The following is a 21,462-nucleotide window of genomic DNA, read 5'->3' as shown; positions in this document are numbered from 1 at the left end:
AGATGGAGGGTTATAGGTAAGCCGAGTAACCTCTAAGGTAGGGACATGTTCAGCATAACTTTGTGGGCCGAAGGGCCTGTATTGTGCTGTAGTTTTTCTATGTTTCTATATAAGCTAAACAGATACTCCAGTGAATTACAAGAGAGTGTTGCACTGACTTTTGGCAAGCCTGAATCCATATCTGTGCTTGCTCAAAAAACCAAATTCATCATTAAGTCCAATTCATTGTCCCCACAAAGAAGACATACACGATAAGCCCATCATGGACTTGATTTTAGCCAAAAGGTGATAGCTGAAACACAGTGGTCGTTTATTTCATAGTTGTTTGCGGGAGCTACTTTTGTACAATTTGGCTGCACCCTTTCAGCATTATAATGATTGCATATCTAGGAGTACTTAATTGATTGTAAATTACTTAATAATGCATTAAATGAATTCCCACGAATGAATAAAAAAGGATGAATTGTGCTTATAAAAAAATGCAAGTTTTTGTTTTTTGATAAACTTTCAGCTTCACCACTCCCACTCGTGCCTATTGATGAATCGCAAGAGATTCTATCTGCATTTAGCTAACTTGAATTTTCAGTCTACAGCATTTCCAGAAAAGTTTGAAAATCACAAATTTATCACATGATTGCATTCATAGATTCATAGAGGTTTATAGCTTGGAAACAGGCCCTTTGGCCCAACTTGTCCATGTTGCCCCCTTTTTATTAAACCCCTAAAGCTAGTCCCATTTGCCCCATGTCCCCCTATTACCCATCTTACCCATGTAACTGTCTAAACGCTTTTTAAAAGACAAAATTGTACCCGCCTCTACTACTACACTCTGGCAATTTGTTGGTAGATGTATCCATGCTATCCATTTATAAAACTATATTTTTAATGAGGCAATTTACGATTTTACCGAATAGCCAACTTTGAGCTCTGCTATTTCGAGATATGACATACACTTTATTCCACTTTTAAGGCTAATTCGGTCAATTACAATAAGTTAAATTCGGATCAGTTTCTCAGTTGTGATTATGTACCAACTAAGTGGAAGAAAAGCAATCGGACCACGGAGGTGATTTTTATTTGTATTGTCTCACTCCTGGCATTTTGAATCGTCTTACAGAAACTGCTTATGACGACGTATATGTCAGAGAATAGACGCAATAAAGTGCCTTTGTGTGACTGACTAACGTCTGAAAACAGCGGCGAGGCTGGGTGGGACCAGCAACATGGTGACCAGGGGCAGGACAGACATTCCCAGACTGAAAACGGAATCTCACATTATTGTATTGAAAAGAGGAAGTACAGGTCAGCAGAGAAACTCTGGCATCCTCCATGCTCGGTTCGGAACAGGATATAAATTGTTATCTTGGATCAGCTGTACTGAGGTTGTTAAAGTGTATCCAACAATTTTTTAAAATGACATTTTTACTATTTTAGTTCTCACCAGTATTCCGTCCTTACAAAGACTGGTGAAGGAAAGTTAGTTTTAAGATTGAAATTTGTATAGTAATAGCATATTTCCCAAAAACCTTTTGTACCTGTAGCTTTTGCTGTAATGTAGGAAGAAAGTTGCAGAAGTTGCAACAAAATAATGACCACTTGATGATTGATGCTGGTTCAGCGTTATATATTGACCAGGACACCAAGGAAAATAATCTCACGAATAAAATAAGCAAAATACTGGAGATGCTAGAATCTGAAAGGACAGAGGATGCTGGAAAAACTCAGCAAGTCTGGTAGCAGCTACGAGTAGAGAAAGTAAACATTTCAAGTCCTTTGACTCTTCCTCAGAACTGAAAGGAGGGAGAATGTGTTAGAGCTGTGAGAGATTGCAACAAAGAGTAGCAACTTCAAGAACAAAAACCAAATGGTCTGGTGTGGAAGGAGATAAGGCAACTACACACATGTGATTTAAAAGGGTTTAGAATGGAGGAGAAAGGCCACAATCTAAATAAAAGCAAATTACTGCAGCTGCTGGAATCTGAAACCAAAAGAGAAAATGCTGGAAAATCTCACCAGGTTGGCAACATCTGCAAGGAGAGAAAAGAGCTGATGTTTTGAGTCCAAATGACCCAATCTCCTTCCAGATGCTGCCAGATCTACTGAGATTTTCCAGCATTTGATTTGATTTATTATTGTCACATGTACTAACGTACAGTGAAAAGCATTGTTTCTTGCAGACTATACAGACAAAACACTGTTCATAGAGAAGGAAAGGAGAGAGTGCAGAATGTAGTGTTACAGTCATAGCTAGGGTGTTAATGCAAAGGAGGTCCATTGAAAAGTCTGAGGGCAGCAGGGAAGAAGCAGTTCTTGAGTTGGTTGGTACGTGATCTCAGACTTTCATATCTTTTTCCTGAAGGAAGACGGTGGAAGAGAGAATGTCTGGGCTGCGCGGGATCCTTAATTATGCTGGCTGCTTTGCATAGGCAGCGGGAAGTGTAGACAGAGTCAATGGACGGAAGGCTGGTTTGCGTGATGGATTGGATTTTCTCTTTCCGACACAATCAAACATTGCTCAATTCAATGTTGAGTCATAAGAACATAAGAAATAGGAGCAGGAGTAGGCCATCTAGCCCTTCGAGCCTGCCCTGCCATTCAATAAGATCATGGCTGATCTGTCATGGCTCAGTTCCACATTCCTGCCCTCTCCCCATAACCCTTAATCCCCTCTCTTATCAAAAACCCATCAACCCGCGTCTTAAAAATATTTAGCGAGGCAGCCTCCACCACTTCAACGGGCAGAGAGTTCCCGAGATTCACCACCCTTTGAGTGAAGAAGTTCCTCCTCAACTCCGTTCTAAACCGCCCCCCCTTTATCTTGAGGCTGTGCCCCCTAGTCCTACTGTCCTTTCTGAGCGGGAAGAGTCTCTCCACCTCTATCCTATCCATCCCATTCATCATCTTATACGTCTCAATGAGATCTCCCCTCATTCTTCTAAACTCTAACAAGTACAAGCCTAGTTTATTCAGCCTCTCCTCATAGTTCAACCCGCTCAACTCCGGCATCAGCCTAGTAAACCTCCTCTGCACTCCCTCCAAGGCCAAAATATCCTTGCGTAAGCCAGTGAGTTGAAAATGCTTTAACCAGAAGATGAGACACTGCTCCTCCAGCTTGCACCAAGCTTCACTGGAGCATTGCAGCAGTGATATGGAGATGCCGGCGTTGGACTGGGGTAAACACAGTAAGAAGTCTCACCACACCAGGTTAAAGTCCAACAGGTTTATTTGGTAACATTATTTGGAAAGCTAGTGGTGTTTGTTACCAAATAAACCTGCTGGACTTTAACCTCGTGTTGTGAGACTTCTTACCACATTGCAGCAGGCCAAGGATGGACATGTGAAAATGGCAAGCAACAAGAAGGTTAAGGTCGTGCTTCTGAGCTGAACAAAGGTGTTCCGCAAAGTGGTCACCCACTCTGTGATTAGTCTCCCTAATGTAGAGGAGACTGCATTGGGAACAGCGAATACAACAGACCAAACTGAAGGAAGTGCAAGTGAAACACTGCTTAACCTAAAAGGAATATATGGGGCCTTGAATGGTGAGGCAATATGAGGCGCAGAAGTGCAGGTGTTGCACTTTATGCGATTGCCATGGGAAGGGGATGGGGAATTGCTCATGGTTGAGAAGAAAACAAGAGTATTATGAGATCTTCCTGCAGAATGCTGATGGAGTTGAGGGGAAGATGTGTTTCATTAGAGCATTGTGCTGGAGTTGGTGGAAATGGAGAAGGTTGACCCTTTGGATGTATATGATGGAAGGGGTCATCAATAGTGGCATTTGCTTAACAATAATCTGTCCACTGATGTTCAGTTTGGGTTCCACCAGGACCACTCTGCTCTTGCCTTGTTACAGCATTGGTTCAAACATGGACAAAAGAACTGAATGCCAGGAGGTGAGGTGAGACTGACTACTCTTGACAACAAGGCAGCATTTGACCAAACATGACATCAAGGAGCCCTAAAAAAATTGGGGTAAAGGAGAATCAGGATGGAAACCCTCAACTGGTTAGAGCCATACCTGGCAGAAAGGAAGATGGTTGTGATGATTGGAGGTTAATCATCTCAATTCCAGGACATCACTGCAGGAGCTCCTCATCTTCAGCTGTTTCATTAACAATGTTCCTTCCATCATATGGTCAGAAGTGGGGATGTTTGCTGATGATTGCACAATGTTCAACATCATCCTTGCCTCCACAGATACAGAGGCAGTCCATGCCCAAATGCAGCAAGACTTGGACAATATCCAGGGTTGGGGTGACAAATGGTAATTAATATTTGTGCCGCAAAAATGGCAGGCAATGACCATCTCCAACAAGACAGGATCTAACTGTTGCCTCTTGACATTTAATCAAATTGGAAATGGTCATTGCCTGGCACTTTTGTGGCACAAATGTGAATCTCAACATCCTGGGGGGTTACCACTGAACTGTCATATAAATACTGTGTTACAAAAGCAGTTCCAAGGTTAGGAATCCTGCAGCAAGTAACTCACTTGCTGACTTCCCAAGTCTTTCCAACATCTACAAGACCACAAGTCAGGAGTGTGATAGAATACTCTCCACTTGCCTGGATGAATGCAGATCCAACAACACTGAATAATCTCAATACCAGATAGGAGAAAGCAGCTTCCCTGATTGCACCCTTTGCACAAATTTCCAATCCCTCCACCATGATTTATAGTTATAGTTATTTAGACAGTATAGTTATTTAGAGAGTAATGAATTGATTGGAGATAGTCAGCACGGTTCTGTGAAGGGTAGGTCGTGCCTTACTAACCTTATTGAGTTTTTTGAGAAAGTGACCAAAGAGGTGGATGGGGGTAAGGCAGTTGTCGTGGTATATATGGACTTTAGTAAGGCGTTTGATAAGGTTGATAATGGAAGGCTTCTGCAGAAAATGCAGATGTATGGGATTGGGGATGATTTAGTTAATTGGATCAGGAATTGGCTAGCAGATAAGAGACAGAGCGTGGTGGTTGATGGAAAGTATTCGTCATGGAGTTCGGTTACAAGTGGTGTGCCTCAGGGATCTGTTTTGGGGCCACTGCTGTTTGTAATTTTTATAAATGATCTGGATGAGGGTATAGTTGGGTGGATCAGTAAATTTGCTGATGACACCAAAGTCAGAGGAGTGGTAGATAGTGAAGAGGGGTGTCATTGTTTACAGAGAGACTTGGACAAGTTGCAGAGCTGGGCCGAGAGGTGGCAGATGGAGTTTAATGTGGAAAAGTGTGAGGTAATTCACTTTGGAGGGAATAACAGATGTGTATAGGGCTAACGGTAGGACTCTGAATAGTGTTGATGAACAGAGGGATCTAGGTGTATGTGTACATAGATCCCTGAAAGTTGGGAATCAATTAGATAAGGTAGTTAGGAAGGCATACGGTGTCTTGGCGTTTATTGGTAGGGGGATTGAATTTAGGAGCCGCAACGTCATATTGCAACTGTACAAAACTCTGGTGCGTCCGCACTTGGAGTATTGTGTGCAGTTCTGGTCCCCACATTATAGGAAGAATGTGGAGGCATTGGAGAGGGTGCAGAGGAGGTTTACCAGGATGTTGCCTGGTATGGAGGGAAGGTCCTATGAGGAGAGACTGAGGGATTAGGTGTTGTTTTCATTAGAAAGAAGGCAGCTAAGAGGGGACCTTATTGAAACATATAAGATGATTAGAGGTTTAGATAGGGTGGACAGTGATAGCCTTTTTCCTCAGATGGAGAAAGCTAGCACGAGGGGGCATAGCTTTAAATTAAGGGGTGGTAGATATAGGACGGATGTCAGAGGTAGGTTCTTTACCCAGAGGGTGGTGAGGGATTGGAATGCCCTGCCTGCTGCAGTTGTGGATGCGCCTAGTTTGGGGGCATTTAAGAGATCCGTGGATAGGTTTATGGATGGAAAGGGATTGGTTTAGGTTAAAGGGTCATTGCTTTTTTTAATTGGTCGGTGCAACATTGTGGGCCGAAGGGCCTGTTCTGCGCTGTAATGTTCTATGTTCTATGATGAACAGTAGCAGCAGTATGCACCATCTACAAGATCCACTCCAGGAACTCACCAAGGATCTTTAGGCAGCACCTTCCAAACTGATAACCATGACCACCTAGAACAGGTTTCCCAAACATTACCAGCCACGGAACCCTTTTAACCTCCCAAGAGTACAAAGGAGCTCTGAGAAACATCCTTATTATTTGAAGAATCAAACCACAAAAAAATGCAATAGGCACAAACATACAAAAACAAATTTAAAATGTGTTGGTGACTTGTATGTATATATTTATTATAACAAAAAGTCCTGTTATTCAACAAATACCTCCAAGTCTCATCTTCTTGTCATTTTTAATGGGAACGCACTCACTCACCTACATCTACTCATCCTCGCCCTCACCCACCCACACCGTCACCCATTCATCTTCCTCTTGGGCTCCTGCTCTTCACAGCTTTGGCTCTTCTTGGTGCTCCTGATTATGGTTTTCCTCAGGGGCCCTCCATCCCCAACCTTGGATCCTTTTGGACTGTCTTCCCCCAACTTGGCTCTTCTCACTGTCTCCCAGCCTTGGTTCTTCTCAGACTGACTGCAGAACATCTCAGGCATCCCATGGAACCCAATTTGGGAATCTCTGATCTCGAAGGACAAGAGTAAGTCACTCACCATCTTTACTTGGAAATATTCCTTCACTGTCGCTGGATCAAAATCCTGGAACTCCCTGACAGCACTGTGGGAGTACCTACACCACAGGGACTGTAGCAGTTCAAGGAGGCAGCTCACCACCACTACCTCAAGGGCAACTAGGGATGGGCAACAAATGTTAACCCAGTCAATGACACCCAGATCCCATAAATGAATTTTAAAAATTGGGAATTGCTCTGTATTTTTATTTTTCTGACCAAACTGGGTAACTTCACATTTTTCCACTTTAAATTCTAACTGCTATTTTCTAATCCATTGAGTTAGCCTCTGTAAATCACCTTGAAGACACCTAACATCTTTGTCACAACTCACATATGGCCCATGGATTTGTTTGCTTCTATTTGTGCCATCAATTCACCTTCCTTACTGCAAGTGTGGTGTGCATTCATTTAGAATGCCTTTAATTCTCTTGTTACTATTTTCACAATCTCTAGTTTTATTTGCTGGTGCACTCAAGTTTATCTGCTCTCTCCCTTCCTGCCACTCTCTGATTATCATTTTCCTTAATACTACCCTACTCTCTTGCTCTCTTACTGAGGTTTTTTTTATACCACAAAGAACCAGTTTACTGAACTATGTCTGCCATATGGACTTTTAAATCATAAACTCTGAGTTGTGAATCTAGTAGAACCATAGTTCTAAATTAATTTGTTGTCACGCACTTGGGAACATCCGGAGATAGTGGTAATGTGCTAATAAGTGCAATCTCTTCCTAATAGTGGAACAGAAGATGCATGGCAAAATGAAATGATGTAGCTTGTTACATGGGAAAAGCTGATTCCAGAATTTATGCGTGATAAAGTAATTGCAGTGAATTAGTTGTTGAATGGAAGCCAGCATTTCAATTTAGACAAATTTTAAACAACATCATGAACTGAATGTTTGCTGAATGTAGAAGAGCCAGCTGGAAACTTTCTTCAGTGTTAAATGGGTGAAGAGGAACAGAACAGCAGCACTATGAATTCAAATTGCAGGAAGTAGTGTTTAAAATTGGACTACAGAGATGAGTGAAATGTTCTACAGCTGACCAAATGCAGTATCCGGTCCAGCTGCCCACATGTATCACTGTCAGCAATATACAGATCAGTCATTGTCTGATCGATTAGTGGAACAGGCTGAATAGCCTGCTTTTGTTCCACTGTTCCATTTCACCTCTGTGTTTCCACCAAATACAGTGAGGAGTCTCACAACACCAGGTTAAAGTCCAACCAGTTTATTTGATAGTAATCCCACAAGCTTTCAGAAATGCTGTTTCTTTGTTAGGTGTGTGTGGAAGGTTCTGATCAGAGGAGGGCATATAAAGTCACACACAGTTTACAGGATACTGATTAGAATGCAAGTCTTTACAGCTAACCTGCTATTCAAGTCTTAAAGGTGCAGACAATGTGAATGGAGATAGCATTCGGTATAGGTTAAAGAGATGTGTATTGTCTCCAGACAGGACAGTAAGGGAGATTTTGCAAGCCCAGGCAAGTCATGGGGGTACAGATAGTGTGATATGAATCCAAGATCCCAGTTGAGGCCGCCCTCACGTGTGCGGAACTTGGCTATCAGTCTCTGCTCAGCGACTCTGCGCTATCGTGTGTCATGAAGGCCGCCTTGGAGAACGCTTACCCGAAGATCAGAGGCTGAATGCCCGTGACCGCTGAAGTGTTCGCCAACAGGAAGGGAACAGTCTTGCCTAGTGATTGTCGAGCAATGTTCATTCATCCATTGTCGTAGCAACTGCATGGTCTCCCCAGTGTACCATGCTTTGGGACATCCTTTCCTGCAGCGTTTTAGGAAGACAACGTTGGTTGAGTTGCAAGAGTAAGTGCCGTGTACCTGGTGGACAGTGTTCTCACGTGACATGATGTCATCCATGCCGATGATCTGGCATGTCTTGCAGAGGTTGCTGTGGCAGGGTTGTGTGGTGTTGTGGTCACTGTTCTCCTGAAGGCTGGGTAGTTTGCTGCGAACAACCGTCTGTTTGAGGTTGTGTGGTTGTTTGAAGGCAAGAAGTGGGGGTGTGGGGATGGCCCTGGTGAGATGTTCGTCTTCATCAATGATGTGTTGAAGACTCCGGAGAAGATGTCGTAGCTTGTGACTAATAAATAAACTTTAAACTTAAACTTGATTAAGGACAGCAGTTTCCTTCTTAAAAGAACATTAGTAAACAAGCTAGGGTTTTGTCACAAGCTAACAGTTTCATGGCCACTTTTGGTCACTTTTACTGACCAGATTTCAACTGAATTCAAATACTCAAACTGTTATAGTGGGATTTGCACTAAAATTCGTTGGGTTATTTCTCTGGATTTTTAGCCTGGTGATAAATACCTCAATAACCAATAAGTGCCCCATCTTTTTTTTTGCAGTTTTAATTCACTTGCCTTTATGATTTTATATGTATAAATAGATGATGATAGCTATCTCCCGTGCAAACAAGATTATTATTGAAGAGTTTTATTGTACCTAACATTACAATTCAGTGTCATTTTGATTTACATTCATGCTTGGTACTTATTTACAGGGTTTGGGTTTAACATCTTGGGAGGAGTAGATAAACCCTGTTATCCTGGAAATTTTGGAATCTATGTTGCTAAAATAAGAGAAAATGAATCAGCAGCTCTTGATGGAAGACTTAGAGAGGGCGACAAGATCTTGGAGGTATGTTCCTGCAATTGTTTTGATCTAAACATGATTTTTTTTCTTGAATTATGGATTATGGCAAAGAAAGAAAAAATCAAAACAGAAAATTTGATAGGTCTCCCAGCATCTGAGAAGACTGGTTAATATTTGTTATGTATATTTTTGGCAGAGCTCAAAAGGTAAGTGAACGAGAAGCTATTAAATGGTCAGAACAAAGAACAAAACAGCCTGGGAAACAGGCCCTTCGGCCCGATGAGCCCGCGCCGCCATTTTAACATTGTGAGTTCCCCCCTCCACCCATGACCTAACAAGTCAGCTAACAAGTTTTAGTTTGTCCATATGAAGTGTCACTGGCACAGCTGGTCCCATTCCAAATTACCCTTGAGAAAGTCTTCATGAACAGCTGCAGCTCATGTGGTGTAGGTACACACACAGTGTTGTTGAGGAGGAAGTTCCGGAATTTTGGCCCAGTAGCAGTAAATAGTGGCTTGTTTCCAAGTCAGGATGGCTTGTGATTTGAAGGGGAACTTGCAGTGCTGGTGTTCCCATGTCCCTGCTCCCCTGGTTATGATAGGCAGTGGAGGTTGTGTGTTTGGAACTATCATCTCAGTACATGTATGGGACTTTTGGATATTCGAGACAACTATAAATTTGTACTTTGTGAAATGGCCACAAACTCTGATAAGGTTGCTGCAACATGTAACTGTGGGCATTTAAACTATGAAAAGTGTTTGATTCTGTGGCCAACATTTAGTTAAATAGGACTGGAATAAGGGTGCTTTGCAACCACCTATGAATTTAAACATTTCATTGTTTAAGGATGAATCAATATTTGAGGAGTATGGGATCACCAGACTGGCCACCAGGTGTCATATTGAAGAAAGGGGACTATTTGAACTCAAGTTGGGACAGAATGAAAGACCATTGTCAACTACTATTGTATCATGGTGGTCTGAATTGTGTTAATCCTGCAGTCATGTGACTGAAACTAACTTTCTGGCATTGCAGTATAATATAATCTGACCGAAGCACATCTGGCAGGAAGAATTATCTGAAAGAGCTGAATGCCTTCTAATGCAGCCCAAAGTACTCTACTTGTTCCAGTTTCCAAGTTGACATGAGATCCAAACTCCTAGCTATTTGTAGACAAGAAGCTGTGCAGTTTTTTTTTGTTTCTAAATAATGTTCACTCCAATTAAAGTATCAACTCAACTAAGAGGATATCAGACTTATATTGATATTGAAACGGAGTTAGACATCTCATTTTTATAATTACAAATTTAACTTAATCTGTATCTAACCTTTGCATGTGAGGTAGTGTGAGTGAGATGCGTGATTGAGGTGTTGCATTTCAAAATTGGAGCAAGTGTGTGATAATAAATAACTTAAAACCACCAAAAGCCTGCTGCCACAATTTATTTTTAATTAGAAAAAATCATCTGAAAACCAAGAAATACACAGACTTTACATACAAACATCCTGATTATGGACTGGAAAGGACCTGTCAAATTATGTCTGCTGTCAAAGCTGCCTCACTGAGTTGTTAGTGTGCATCTCATAGATGGTATACACTGCAGCCATGGTGCATTGGTGATGGAGGCAGCGGATGGTTAACAGTACTTAACTACGTCACTGTTGGTGAAAATTAACTCCATCAGTGGTTCAATTATGATGCTTTCTTAAAAAATACTATTTCATCTATAAGCTTATCCACAAGGATGCCACCTCCAGGCTTCCTCCAATCGTTATTTGGAGCTATCCCAATGAGGCAACCATTTCCCAATTTCATGATTGGAAAGGTGCATGGAAAGCATTTGATTGCCATTTTCAGCTCAACCATCAAGATATGATGCAGTCAAGATTGAAGAAAATAAAAGATGAGTTAAATAGAACATAGAACATTACAGCGCAGAACAGGCCCTTCGGCCCACGATGTTGCGCCGACCAGTTAAAAAACAATGACCCTCTAACCTAAACCAATCCCTTTCCATCCATAAACCTATCCACGGATCTCTTAAACACCCCCAAACTAGGCGCATTTACAACTGCAGCAGGCAGGGCATTCCAATCCCTCACCACCCTCTGGGTAAAGAACCTACCTCTGACATCCGTCCTATAACTACCCCCCCTTAATTTAAAGCTATGCCCCCTCGTGCTAGCCCTCTCCATCCGAGGAAAAAGGCTATCACTGTCCACCCTATCTAAACCTCTAATCATCTTATATGTTTCAATAAGATCCCCTCTTAGCCGCCTTCTTTCTAACGAAAACAACCCCAAATCCCTCAGTCTCTCCTCATAGGACCTCCCCTCCATACCAGGCAACATCCTGGTAAACCTCCTCTGCACCCTCTCCAAAGCCTCCACTTCCTTCCTATAATGTGGGGACCAGAACTGCACACAATACTCCAAGTGCGGCCGCACCAGAGTTGTGTACAGTTGCAACATGACACTGCGACTCCTAAATTCAATCCCCCTACCAATAAACGCCAAGGCACTGTATGCCTTCTTAACAACCTTATCTACTTGATTCCCAACTTTCAGGGATCTATGTACACATACACCTAGATCCCTCTGTTCATCCACACTATTCAGAGTCCTCTCATTAGCCCTATACTCGACACATCTGTTATTCCTGCCAAAGTGAATTACCTCACACTTCTCCGTATTAAACTCCATCCACCACCTCTCGGCCCAGCTCTGCAACCTGTCCAAGTCTCCCTGCAAACTATGACACCCTTCCTCACTATCTACCACACCTCCGACTTTGGTGTCATCAGCAAATTTACTAATTCACCCAAATATACCCTCATCCAGATCATTAATAAAAATTACAAACAGCAGTGGCCCCAAAACAGATCCCTGAGGCACACCACTCGTAACTGAACTCCATGACGAATACTTACCATCAACCGCCACCCTCTGTCTCCTATCTGCTAGCCAATTCCTGATCCAATTACCTAGATTACCCCCAATCCCATACATCTGCATTTTCTGCAGAAGCCTTCCATAGTGAACCTTATCAAACGCCTTACTAAAATCCATATATACCACGTCAACTGCCTTACCCCCATCCATCTCTTTGGTCACTTTCTCAAAAAACTCAATAAGATTAGTAAGGCACGACCTACCCGCTACAAAACCATGCTGACTATCTCCAATCAATTCATTACTCTCCAAATAACTATAAATCCTATCCCTAATAATTTTTTCTAAAACCTTGCCCACAACAGAAGTAAGACTCACTGGTCTATAATTCCTGGGGAAGTCTCTGTTCCCCTTCTTAAACAATGGGACAACATTCGCTATCCTCCAATCTTCCGGCACTATACCTGAGACCAACGACGACCTGAAGATCAGAGCCAGAGGCTCTGCAATCGCCTCTCTTGCCTCCCAGAGAATCCTAGGATAAATCCCATCCGGCCCAGGGGACTTATCTATTTTCAAACCCTCAAGAATATCCAGCACATCCCCCCTATCAACTGCAATACTGTCTAGTTTACACCCCTGTAACCCAGTGTTCTCCTCAGCTACATTTATGTCCCCCTGCGTGAACACCGAAGAGAAATATTGGTTCAATGCCTCTCCAATCTCTTCTGGTTCCACACACAACTTCCCTCTGCTGTCTGTAACTGGCCCTAATCTTGCCCTAACCAACCTTCTGTTCTTAACATGTCTATAGAACGCCTTAGGATTCTCCTTAATCCTATCAGCCAAAGTCTTCTCATGTCCTCTTTTAGCCCTTCTTAACTCACTGTTCAACTCCCTCCTAGCCAATCTAAGGCTTTCTAGTGCACTACCTGAGCCCTCAAGTCTCATCCGAACATAAGCCTCCTTTTTCTTTTTAACCAGCGAATCAACTTTTGTACAACAATAGTGTACTGTTTTGAAGCTAAGCTCAGAGTTTAAATGCTGAAAATTATGGGAGCAACTGGAAGGTAAAAATTCTGACAGTTTTGAAAATTGAGTTATAAAAGCGTGCAATAAAGTTTAATTAGTACATGTTCAGTAGAGGAGGAAGAAAAGCATATCGACAGAAAAGAACCTTTTCTTGAGCTACTTTTGAATCCACATTCTAAATGTGAAAGAATAGTGCTAACCCATTGCACAATCTAGTTCCCATCCAATATTTGCATAAAAATTATCACTTGCATCTGCACTGCTACGTCATTGTACCTCCTTTGATCTCCTGTCTTTAGGCTGGTGGAGTTTCACTTGTTAATGTACAGCATGAGGAAGCAGCAGAAATTTTTCGGAACGTGACCAACAATGAGTTAGTATTACTAATTGAGAGGCAGGTAAGGAACAATTCAAAAGAAGTCAATTGTTTGCAATAGATTTTTGTGGATAGAGTCAGCTAGAGCAACTTGCGTTTGGTAATACTGATACAGACCATAGCATACACCAATATAGGAACTGCTCTTCACAAGAAGGTAAATAAGATCCCACCTGGGGAAAGCAATTCTTGTAAGGACAGGGTAGGTTAGCCCTGAACATTCTGCTGTTCTAAGCCAATAGATCATTTGAATGAATATGCGGTCACTCAGTTACCATATAAGCAAAATGTGTGGCACCTTCACCAACATGTAAACTAATTTCAAACTCTGCGTAAATTTAAAATATATATATTGGAACTCTATTTTTGCTTTGACAATAGGGTAATATGAAGCACATCTTTGAAGAAATGCTTTCATAAAGAAGCTGTTTAGGAGTCAGGTTTTGGAATTTTTGGTTTCAGCCTTACTTGAGCCACTGATTTCAATCTATTCTTAATTGTTTTGTATGTAAGCAAAACATGTACATTGCTGACACACTGACTGGACAGCATATAATGGTCCTAGAAGTTTTCTACAGTGCGGAAGGAGGCCATTTGGCCCATTGGGTCTGCACCAACTCTCCAAAAGAGTATCTTACGCAGCCTCTCCATCCCGCCACCCCCATCCCCATAACACTGTGCATTTTCAAAGGCTAATCCATCCAACCTACACATCTTTTGCAGTGTAGGAGGAAACTGGAGCACCCTGAGGAAACCCACACAGAGAGGACATGCAAACTACATATAGACAATTACCCAAGGCTGGAATTGAACCCAGGTCCCAGGTGCTGCCAGGCAGCAATGCTAGCCACTGTGTCGATGTCCTGTTCTAGAAGCAAAAATAATGGATATTACAAAGAGAAAGGAAATCTTTTCTTGATCAATTCCCTTTTCTTTCCCATAATTTTGTTTGGGATTTGGAGTTCACCGTGTATCATTCTCAGCAGAGGATGATGATGTATCCTTCGCACAGAAATCAGAAACAAGGGGCTGAATTTGACAGTGCCTGCCAGGCGTGTTTTCAGCAGAGGTGGGTGCATGTAAAATATGAGGAGTGCCCAGACCACCAACATTCGACTTCAGCAGCCTGCCTCCATATTTAAATAAATAATTGTCAATGGAGCTTGTTAAGAAGCCAGTTAACCCAGACAATACCCTGGTTGACATCGAAAGGCAGGAGTGGGCAAGTGTTTAAAAGGCAGGGAGGGGTACATCCTCTGGGAGTGCCTCTGTGGGAATCAGGGGCACCCCTTCCCTAAATCTGTAACACTCCCACCTGGCCTCCAAAGCCAGCTACCCCTCTCCTCCGCCCCCACCCCTGGCTGTCCCTGTTCTTTTGCTATCTGATTCTCTCCCTGCCCAAAAAGGCCCAACCTATCTGGCTCCAAAGTCCATCTTGTCTTCCTTATGGGTGTGCTTGCAGTCCCAGCAGTTATGCCAATGACCAGACTGGCCAATCAGATTGGCCAGCGGTTCACAAGGGTGGCATGTCTTCCAATTGAATTATCATCCAGTTTAGCCCACCTGTAGCATGTCATGGCTGTGGGTGAGCTGCAGTCCGGTCCTCCATAGATAACATTCAGCACAGGGAGCCTTTTGACAGCAACCTGAGAAGACTCTTGTGTTTCTCTGTGGAAAGCATGGTCTCTACTCGTCAATCTTCCTCAACGGCAAGGCTGAGATTGATAATTATGTGCAGATTTCTGAACTTAGTCCTTATCACAAAGGCTGCAACCAGCAAGATGAGATTTTGAAATGTACATACTTGAATATGGAATTCATAACAGCAAAAATCCTGTTCCTGACTCCACAGTCAAAGGATTGCGACCACCTCCAGCCATCAATTTCCCTGCCATCCTCATCAGATCACTGCTGCCTCTGTTTCCTAACCATCCTTTCCCCAACCTGCCTCTCATTTATGCCCTTTTCTCATTAGCTGGGGGTCACTATGGTGCCAGCAGTGACCTGATCTCCCATTATGCTACATGGAAGAGACTTGATAGGCCCATAATCAGGAATGCCTCAGCCCTCACCATGCAGACATGCTCAAATTTCTCAGCCACACTGTTATACAAAACCAACATTTCTAAAACTATTCAAGTGATGTTTTTCAGGTTGGATGTCAGCTTGACAATGAGGTGTGTGCAACAGCCGAATGGAAGCCACCACAACTCTGGCAGGTCATTTGAATATCTTCCACTGCGTATTAAAACAATGTGGTATAGACAGCTTTCCCTCAGGTTCAATAACAAAAATTCCTATTGATACACTAAAATAGCCCAAGGTTTTTCACAGGGACATCTATAATTTGACATTGAGAGACATGAAATATTAGGGCAGATTGGTTTTAAGGAGTGTCTTAAAGGAGAAAGGAAAGACAGGCGAGGCTTATGCAGGAAATTCCAGAGATTCTCCTTTATCTGCAAAATACGAAAAACAAAACATACATAAATTACACTACACTCTTTATTGCAATTGCAAACAAACTTAAAAAGCATGAGGAAAAAATGAGATAGTTATATAATGATAGGTGTTTCTGACCTGAAGCAGAAATGATAACCATAATGTTTAAAGTTCCCTGAACAAGCTGCAATCAAACCGAATGATTTAACCTGTATTTGCTTTAAAAAGAGACACAGATACACCCAGCAGAATAATACTTTGTGTTGTGCTTTGTATAAACCTCCCATCCTGAAAAGCAGAATATGCTTTGGCTTGTCTTGGACAACACAGGACTATTTTGGTATTTAAAATTGGAACATGGACATCCCAACCAGAATGATAGCTGGATTGAGAGGATTAAATTATGAGCACAACTTCCATTCCCTTAAGTTTAAGTTAATATCACAAGTAGGTTTACATTAAGATTGCAATGAAGTTACTGTGAAAATCCCCTAGTGGTTACACTCCAGTGCCTGTTCTGGTACACGGAGGGAGAATTTAGCATGGCCAATGCACCTAACCAGCGCATCTTTCAGACTGTGGGAGGAAACCGGAGCACCTGGAGGAAACCCACGCAGATAAAGAGAAAATTTTTTATCTGTTAAGTGAATCCAGGATGAGGAGATACAAAACTCAAATGATATTGGGATATCTCACTCCCAAAAGACTGCAAATGCTGGGACAAGTCTTCAAGACTGATATTGATAGATTCTTGTTAGATAAAAGTATCAAGGGATGTGGGGTTGAGGTACAGATTCACCACAATATAATTGAATGCTTGGGCCAGTTCAAGAATTGAATGCTTTACTGCTGTCTCTGTTAGGGTTTTACAGAAAGCTGTTTCTGGTTGTTCTAAAAATACATACTTGTCTAAAACTCTCAAATGAGGTGAGAAATCATATGGAATAAAGTGAAGAAAGAGTAAATCCAGGAGCAACAATATATTATCATCACAGAAATTACTGGAAAAGCTCAGCAGGTCTGGCAGCGCCTGTGGAGAGGCACACAATTAACATGTCAAGTTGAATTTAACTGCAGAACCATTCTTTACCAAATAGACTCATTTGAGCTTATTCCATTGGTGCTGATTGTCTCACTAAATTGTCAAGAATGGGTGAGGGGAAACATTAACACAAAACTAGTGATCACTGTTGAGTTGATGATGACAAAATAGGTTTAGTGTAAAGTACTACAGCTCAAAGTTAATTTCACCCCACTTCACATATAAATCTGGGCACTAACTCTAGAAGAACTGGACATCACTATCAACCACCATTCATAAACAAAAGCAATATACTACAGATGCTGAAAATCTGAAATAAAAATGAAATGCTGGAAACACTCAGCAGATCTGACAGCATCTGTGGAGAGAGACAGTTAACAATTGAGGTCAAGGATCTTTCTTCAGAACTGAAGGGAGATAAAAAAAAAAGCAGAGGTGCAGTTGGAGGGGGAGTAGGAGAAAGAACAAAAGGGAAGGTCTGTGATAGATTGGAGGGCAAGAGAAATTAACTGACAAAAGAAATATTGGTAAAAAAGGCAAAGGGAATGGTAATGGTTGTAGTAAAGAAACTAAACATGTGCCCAGAATGGGTGTGTATAATGAACAGCTGTGTCCATAAGCAAAAAAAAATGAAAAATAAAATAAGATGCGGGCAGGGGGTAACACTGCAGGGAGGCTGGCAGTAAAGGCAGAGTTTATGATCTGAAATTGTTGAACCCTCAGTGTTGTGTCCAAAAGTACCTACTCAAATTATGAGATGCACTCCTTCAGCTTGTTTAGAGCTTCAATGGAACATTGTACCAGACTTTGGACAGAGATAGCTGCTTGGGAGAAAGGTGGAGAATTAAAATACCAGCCCCCGAAATCTCAGGATTGCATTTGCAGACCGAGAGGAGGAATTCTGTAGAGACCCAACTTGCATTGAATTTCTCCAGCGCAGAGGAGATTGTATTGTGAGCAACGAATACTGATTTGATTTTGATTTATTATTGTCACATGTATTAACATAGTGAAAAGTATTGTTTCTTGCACGTTATACAAAGTATACCATTCATAGAGAAGGAGATGTTGCAAAATGTAGTGTTACAGTCATAGCTAGGGTGCTGAGGAAGATCAACTGAATGCAAGGTAGGTCCGTTCAAAAGTCTGATGGTAGCAGGGAAAAAGCTGTTCTTGAGTCAGTTGGTATGTGACCTCAGACTTTTGTATCTTTTTCCCGATGAAAGAAGGTGGAAGAGAGCACGTCCAGGGTGCGTGGCGACCTTATGCTGGTTGCTTTGCCGGGGCAGCAGGACGTGCAGACAAGAGTCAATCAATGGAAGGCTAGTATGTGTGATAGATTGGGGCTACATTCACGACCTTTGGTACTTTGTTGTGGTGTTGGGCAGAGCAGGAGCCATACCAAGCTGTTACACAACCAGAAAGAATGCTTTCTATGGTGCATCTGTAAACACTGGAGAGAGTCAAAGCTGAAATGGCAAATTTCCTTAGTCTTCTGTGGAAGTAGAGGCATTGGTGGGCTTTCTTAACCATTGTGTCAGCATGGTCAAGTTGTTGGTGACCTGGATACCTTAAAGCTTGAAGCTCTCGATCCTTTCTACTTTGTCCCTCTTGATGTAGATAGGGGCTTGTTCTCCTTTACACTTCCTGAAGTCAATGACAATTCCTTTGTTTGTTGACATTGAGGGAGATTATTGTCAGAACCCTAATTCACCAGATTCTCTATTTCATTCCTGTACTCTGTCTTGTCATTGTTTGAGATCCGACCCACTATGGTAGTTTCATCAGCAAACTTGAAAATTGAATTGGAGGGAATTTGGCCACACAGTCATGGGTGTGTAAGAAGTATAGTAGAGGGCTGAGAACACATCCTTGTGGGGCACCCATGTTGTTGTCTTTCCTTACTGATTGTGATCTGTGAGTTACGAAGTTCATCCAGAAGTGCTTGTGGTCTTGCCCAATGAGAGAGGAGGTCTCAAGGCAGGTATTGTGCCTCCTTTGTTTGCATTAAGGAGGTGCCTTCGGAAAGAAGTGAAGGGTTGGGCATAATTGAGAAGTGGACAAGGGTGTTGTAGAGGGAACAATCCTTTCAGAATGTTAACAGGGAATAATGAATATTAGTTAAATTATCAACTATTATCACATAATATTCATTATAAACCGACTGATCGTCAAGCTGCAGTTCCTCACACCCTGCTCTCTTTACGGACTTCATTTTAAATTTCAAACAATGTTTGTCAGATAACTGTCAATCATCATCAATTGGAGAGGCAATGCCTCTCTAATCAAAGGTCACCTGCCAACCAAACAGTACTCTCTTCTCATACAGTATCATTTTTTGTTTTCCCCTTACATTGATATTTTTGCAAAGTGTCCTGATGAGGCAAGATGAAAAGTTTCGACACGTCTCTTTTTTCCAGCGATATTCAAGTTCTGGACTACCAAAGAACTGTTTGCCTTCGTTGATTCTATATTAAACTAGTAGCCAAAATCCTCTTCAGGTGCTTATGATAGGGTGTCAGTAGTCATAAATAAAGTGACAAATAAAATGTTTCCTATTGATGTCTAAGCAATTAATCATTTACAAAAGCTTCACAGATCCCTAAAAAAATGGGTAGTAGCTGAAACTGAACCAGAACCAGAATAAATATCAACAAACTCAGATTTTGTGCTGGGGGGTGGAAGGCTGAGGCTAAGAGACTGAATGTATGGTGACAACTTTATTGTCTGACCAACCTGCCAACCTCAGTCTGATACAACTGAGTGTTCGGGCAACTGAACTGGTACGATATCCTGCAAATTCCTGCCTTTATGCAACTGCTGTACAGTTTACTGCTGCACTGATTGCTCAATTAAATCCCAAAGGCTATAAAACTATAATAAATAATTTTTGTGATAATTCACTTCTAATTAAAAGCAAAGTACTCCGGATGCTGGAAATTGGAAATAAAAACAAAATGCTGGATAAACTCAGCAGGTTTGGCAGCATCTGTAGAGAGAGAAACAAGAGTTAATGTTTCAAGTCCATATAACCCTTCAACAGAACTCTTCAAATTTCTTGATTACTGTTTAGTTGTGGTTTATGTTTGTAATAACAATAAAACACTGTTTTGTATGCTGACCCCTAATTTTCTGTTTTATTTATGGCAGTACTCTGTAAAGAAACCTCAAAAACCGCAGCACAGGTCAAGGACGTTTAATAAAGGTAGATTGCCATGGATCGTTCTAGCAACTTCTGTGATGACTGTAGCCATCGTGATAGGGGCATTGAAACTCACAGCTGTAAAGAAATGAAATAAATCCTCATTTATTTATGTAATAACCTTGCCAGTGACAATAAAAGTGTGCCAGTGCCTTTATTTTGTTAGAGCACAATTACAGCCACATCAAACTATTAGTGCAAAGGACAGGTAGCACAAAGCAGAAATATGGTTTATAAATGCAGATTCAGGAAATGTGAAACACTAAAGACAATACCAGGAATCCACAGTAAGATTGGTCAGCATTTGAAAGAGAAAGAAAAGTAATCTTTTCAAAGAAAGCTGCTGTGTCAGAACTGATGTAGTACTGTTACATACCATAGAAATCATAGAAACCCGACAGAGCAGGCCATTTGGCCCACTGGGTCTGCACCAAAATCAACCCCACACGTTTGGCCTGTTAATCCTAACCTACATATTCTAGAACACTAAGGGGCAATTCAGCATAGTCATCATACCTAACTTGCACATCTTTGGACTGTGGGAGGAAAGCAGAGCACCTGGAGAAAACCCACACAGACATGGGGAGAATGTGCAAACTCCACACCGACAGTGACTCAAGCCAGGAATCGAATCTAGTCCCTGGAGCTGTAAGGCAACAGTGCTAACCACTATGCCACCGTGCTGCTCATAAATATACCCGAAAATGTATCTTTCCAGATACTGTCTGATTTGCTGTGGCACTTCCAGCATTTAATGGTTGACTTTTTAAAAAGTCAACATTTGCTCTGGATGAACGATGGCTGATACTCCTTTGATATATCTGAGGCAGGACCTATATTTAGAGAAAAATACCTTCAATTACATATGCAAGATACAAAACACAGTATTTGGGCAAAAGCAAGAGTTTTAACAAAGGACCGGCTGGGCTTGAAACGTCAGATCTTTTCTCTCCTTACAGATGCTGCCAGACCCGCTGAGATTTTCCAGCATTTTCTCTTTTGGTTACAGTATTTGGATTATTATGAAAACGAATGACAATTAACGTCCCCCTCCTGGATCCTTGCTGTAATGAGACGCAAGAGGTCCATCTCCTGCTCCATTTTATCTCCCTGACTACGGATGCATTGACACTCTGACCTTTCGATTACCTCTCATTCAGCGATGCCCTTCCGTGGGATAGTCGCTGCGTTCT

At 41.9% G+C, this 21,462-nt stretch overlaps 1 protein-coding gene across 2 annotated transcripts; it reads left to right on the top strand.

Annotated features, from left to right (window-relative positions):
* Window positions 1-1,108: 1,108 nt before the first annotated feature.
* Window positions 1,109-21,305, top strand: LOC145350639 (synaptojanin-2-binding protein-like). Of its 2 annotated transcripts, XM_080199849.1 has the most exons (5): window positions 1,109-1,302; window positions 9,192-9,328; window positions 13,507-13,605; window positions 15,737-15,802; window positions 20,218-21,305. In XM_080199849.1, the coding sequence occupies exons 1-5, from the start codon at window positions 1,224-1,226 to the stop codon at window positions 20,359-20,361; spliced, it is 525 nt and encodes a 174-aa protein (XP_080055975.1). In that variant the 5' UTR covers window positions 1,109-1,223; the 3' UTR covers window positions 20,362-21,305. The 2 variants fall into 2 exon arrangements, with proteins under 2 accessions (XP_080055975.1, XP_080055976.1); XM_080199850.1 differs by lacking the exon at window positions 15,737-15,802.
* The last annotated feature ends 157 nt before the right edge of the window (window positions 21,306-21,462 follow it).

Source organism: Carcharhinus amblyrhynchos, chromosome 12 (assembly GCF_965287045.1).
Source record: "Carcharhinus amblyrhynchos chromosome 12, sCarAmb.v2.hapA, whole genome shotgun sequence".
In the NCBI taxonomy this organism is placed as follows: domain Eukaryota; kingdom Metazoa; phylum Chordata; class Chondrichthyes; order Carcharhiniformes; family Carcharhinidae; genus Carcharhinus; species Carcharhinus amblyrhynchos.
The sequence above is the reverse complement of the archived record's forward strand: the minus strand, read 5'-3'. Positions and strand labels throughout refer to the sequence as shown.

Bases quoted from the DNA above. Each gene is read 5' to 3' on its own strand.
- LOC145350639 (XM_080199849.1), top strand. From the start codon at position 1,224: ATGGTGACCAGGGGCAGGACAGACATTCCCAGACTGAAAACGGAATCT. The intron at 1,303-9,191 runs GTCAGCAGAGAA...ACTTATTTACAG, and splicing joins ATTGAAAAGAGGAAGTACAG to GGTTTGGGTTTAACATCTTG. The intron at 15,803-20,217 runs GTCATTTGAATA...TATTTATGGCAG, and splicing joins AGCCACCACAACTCTGGCAG to TACTCTGTAAAGAAACCTCA.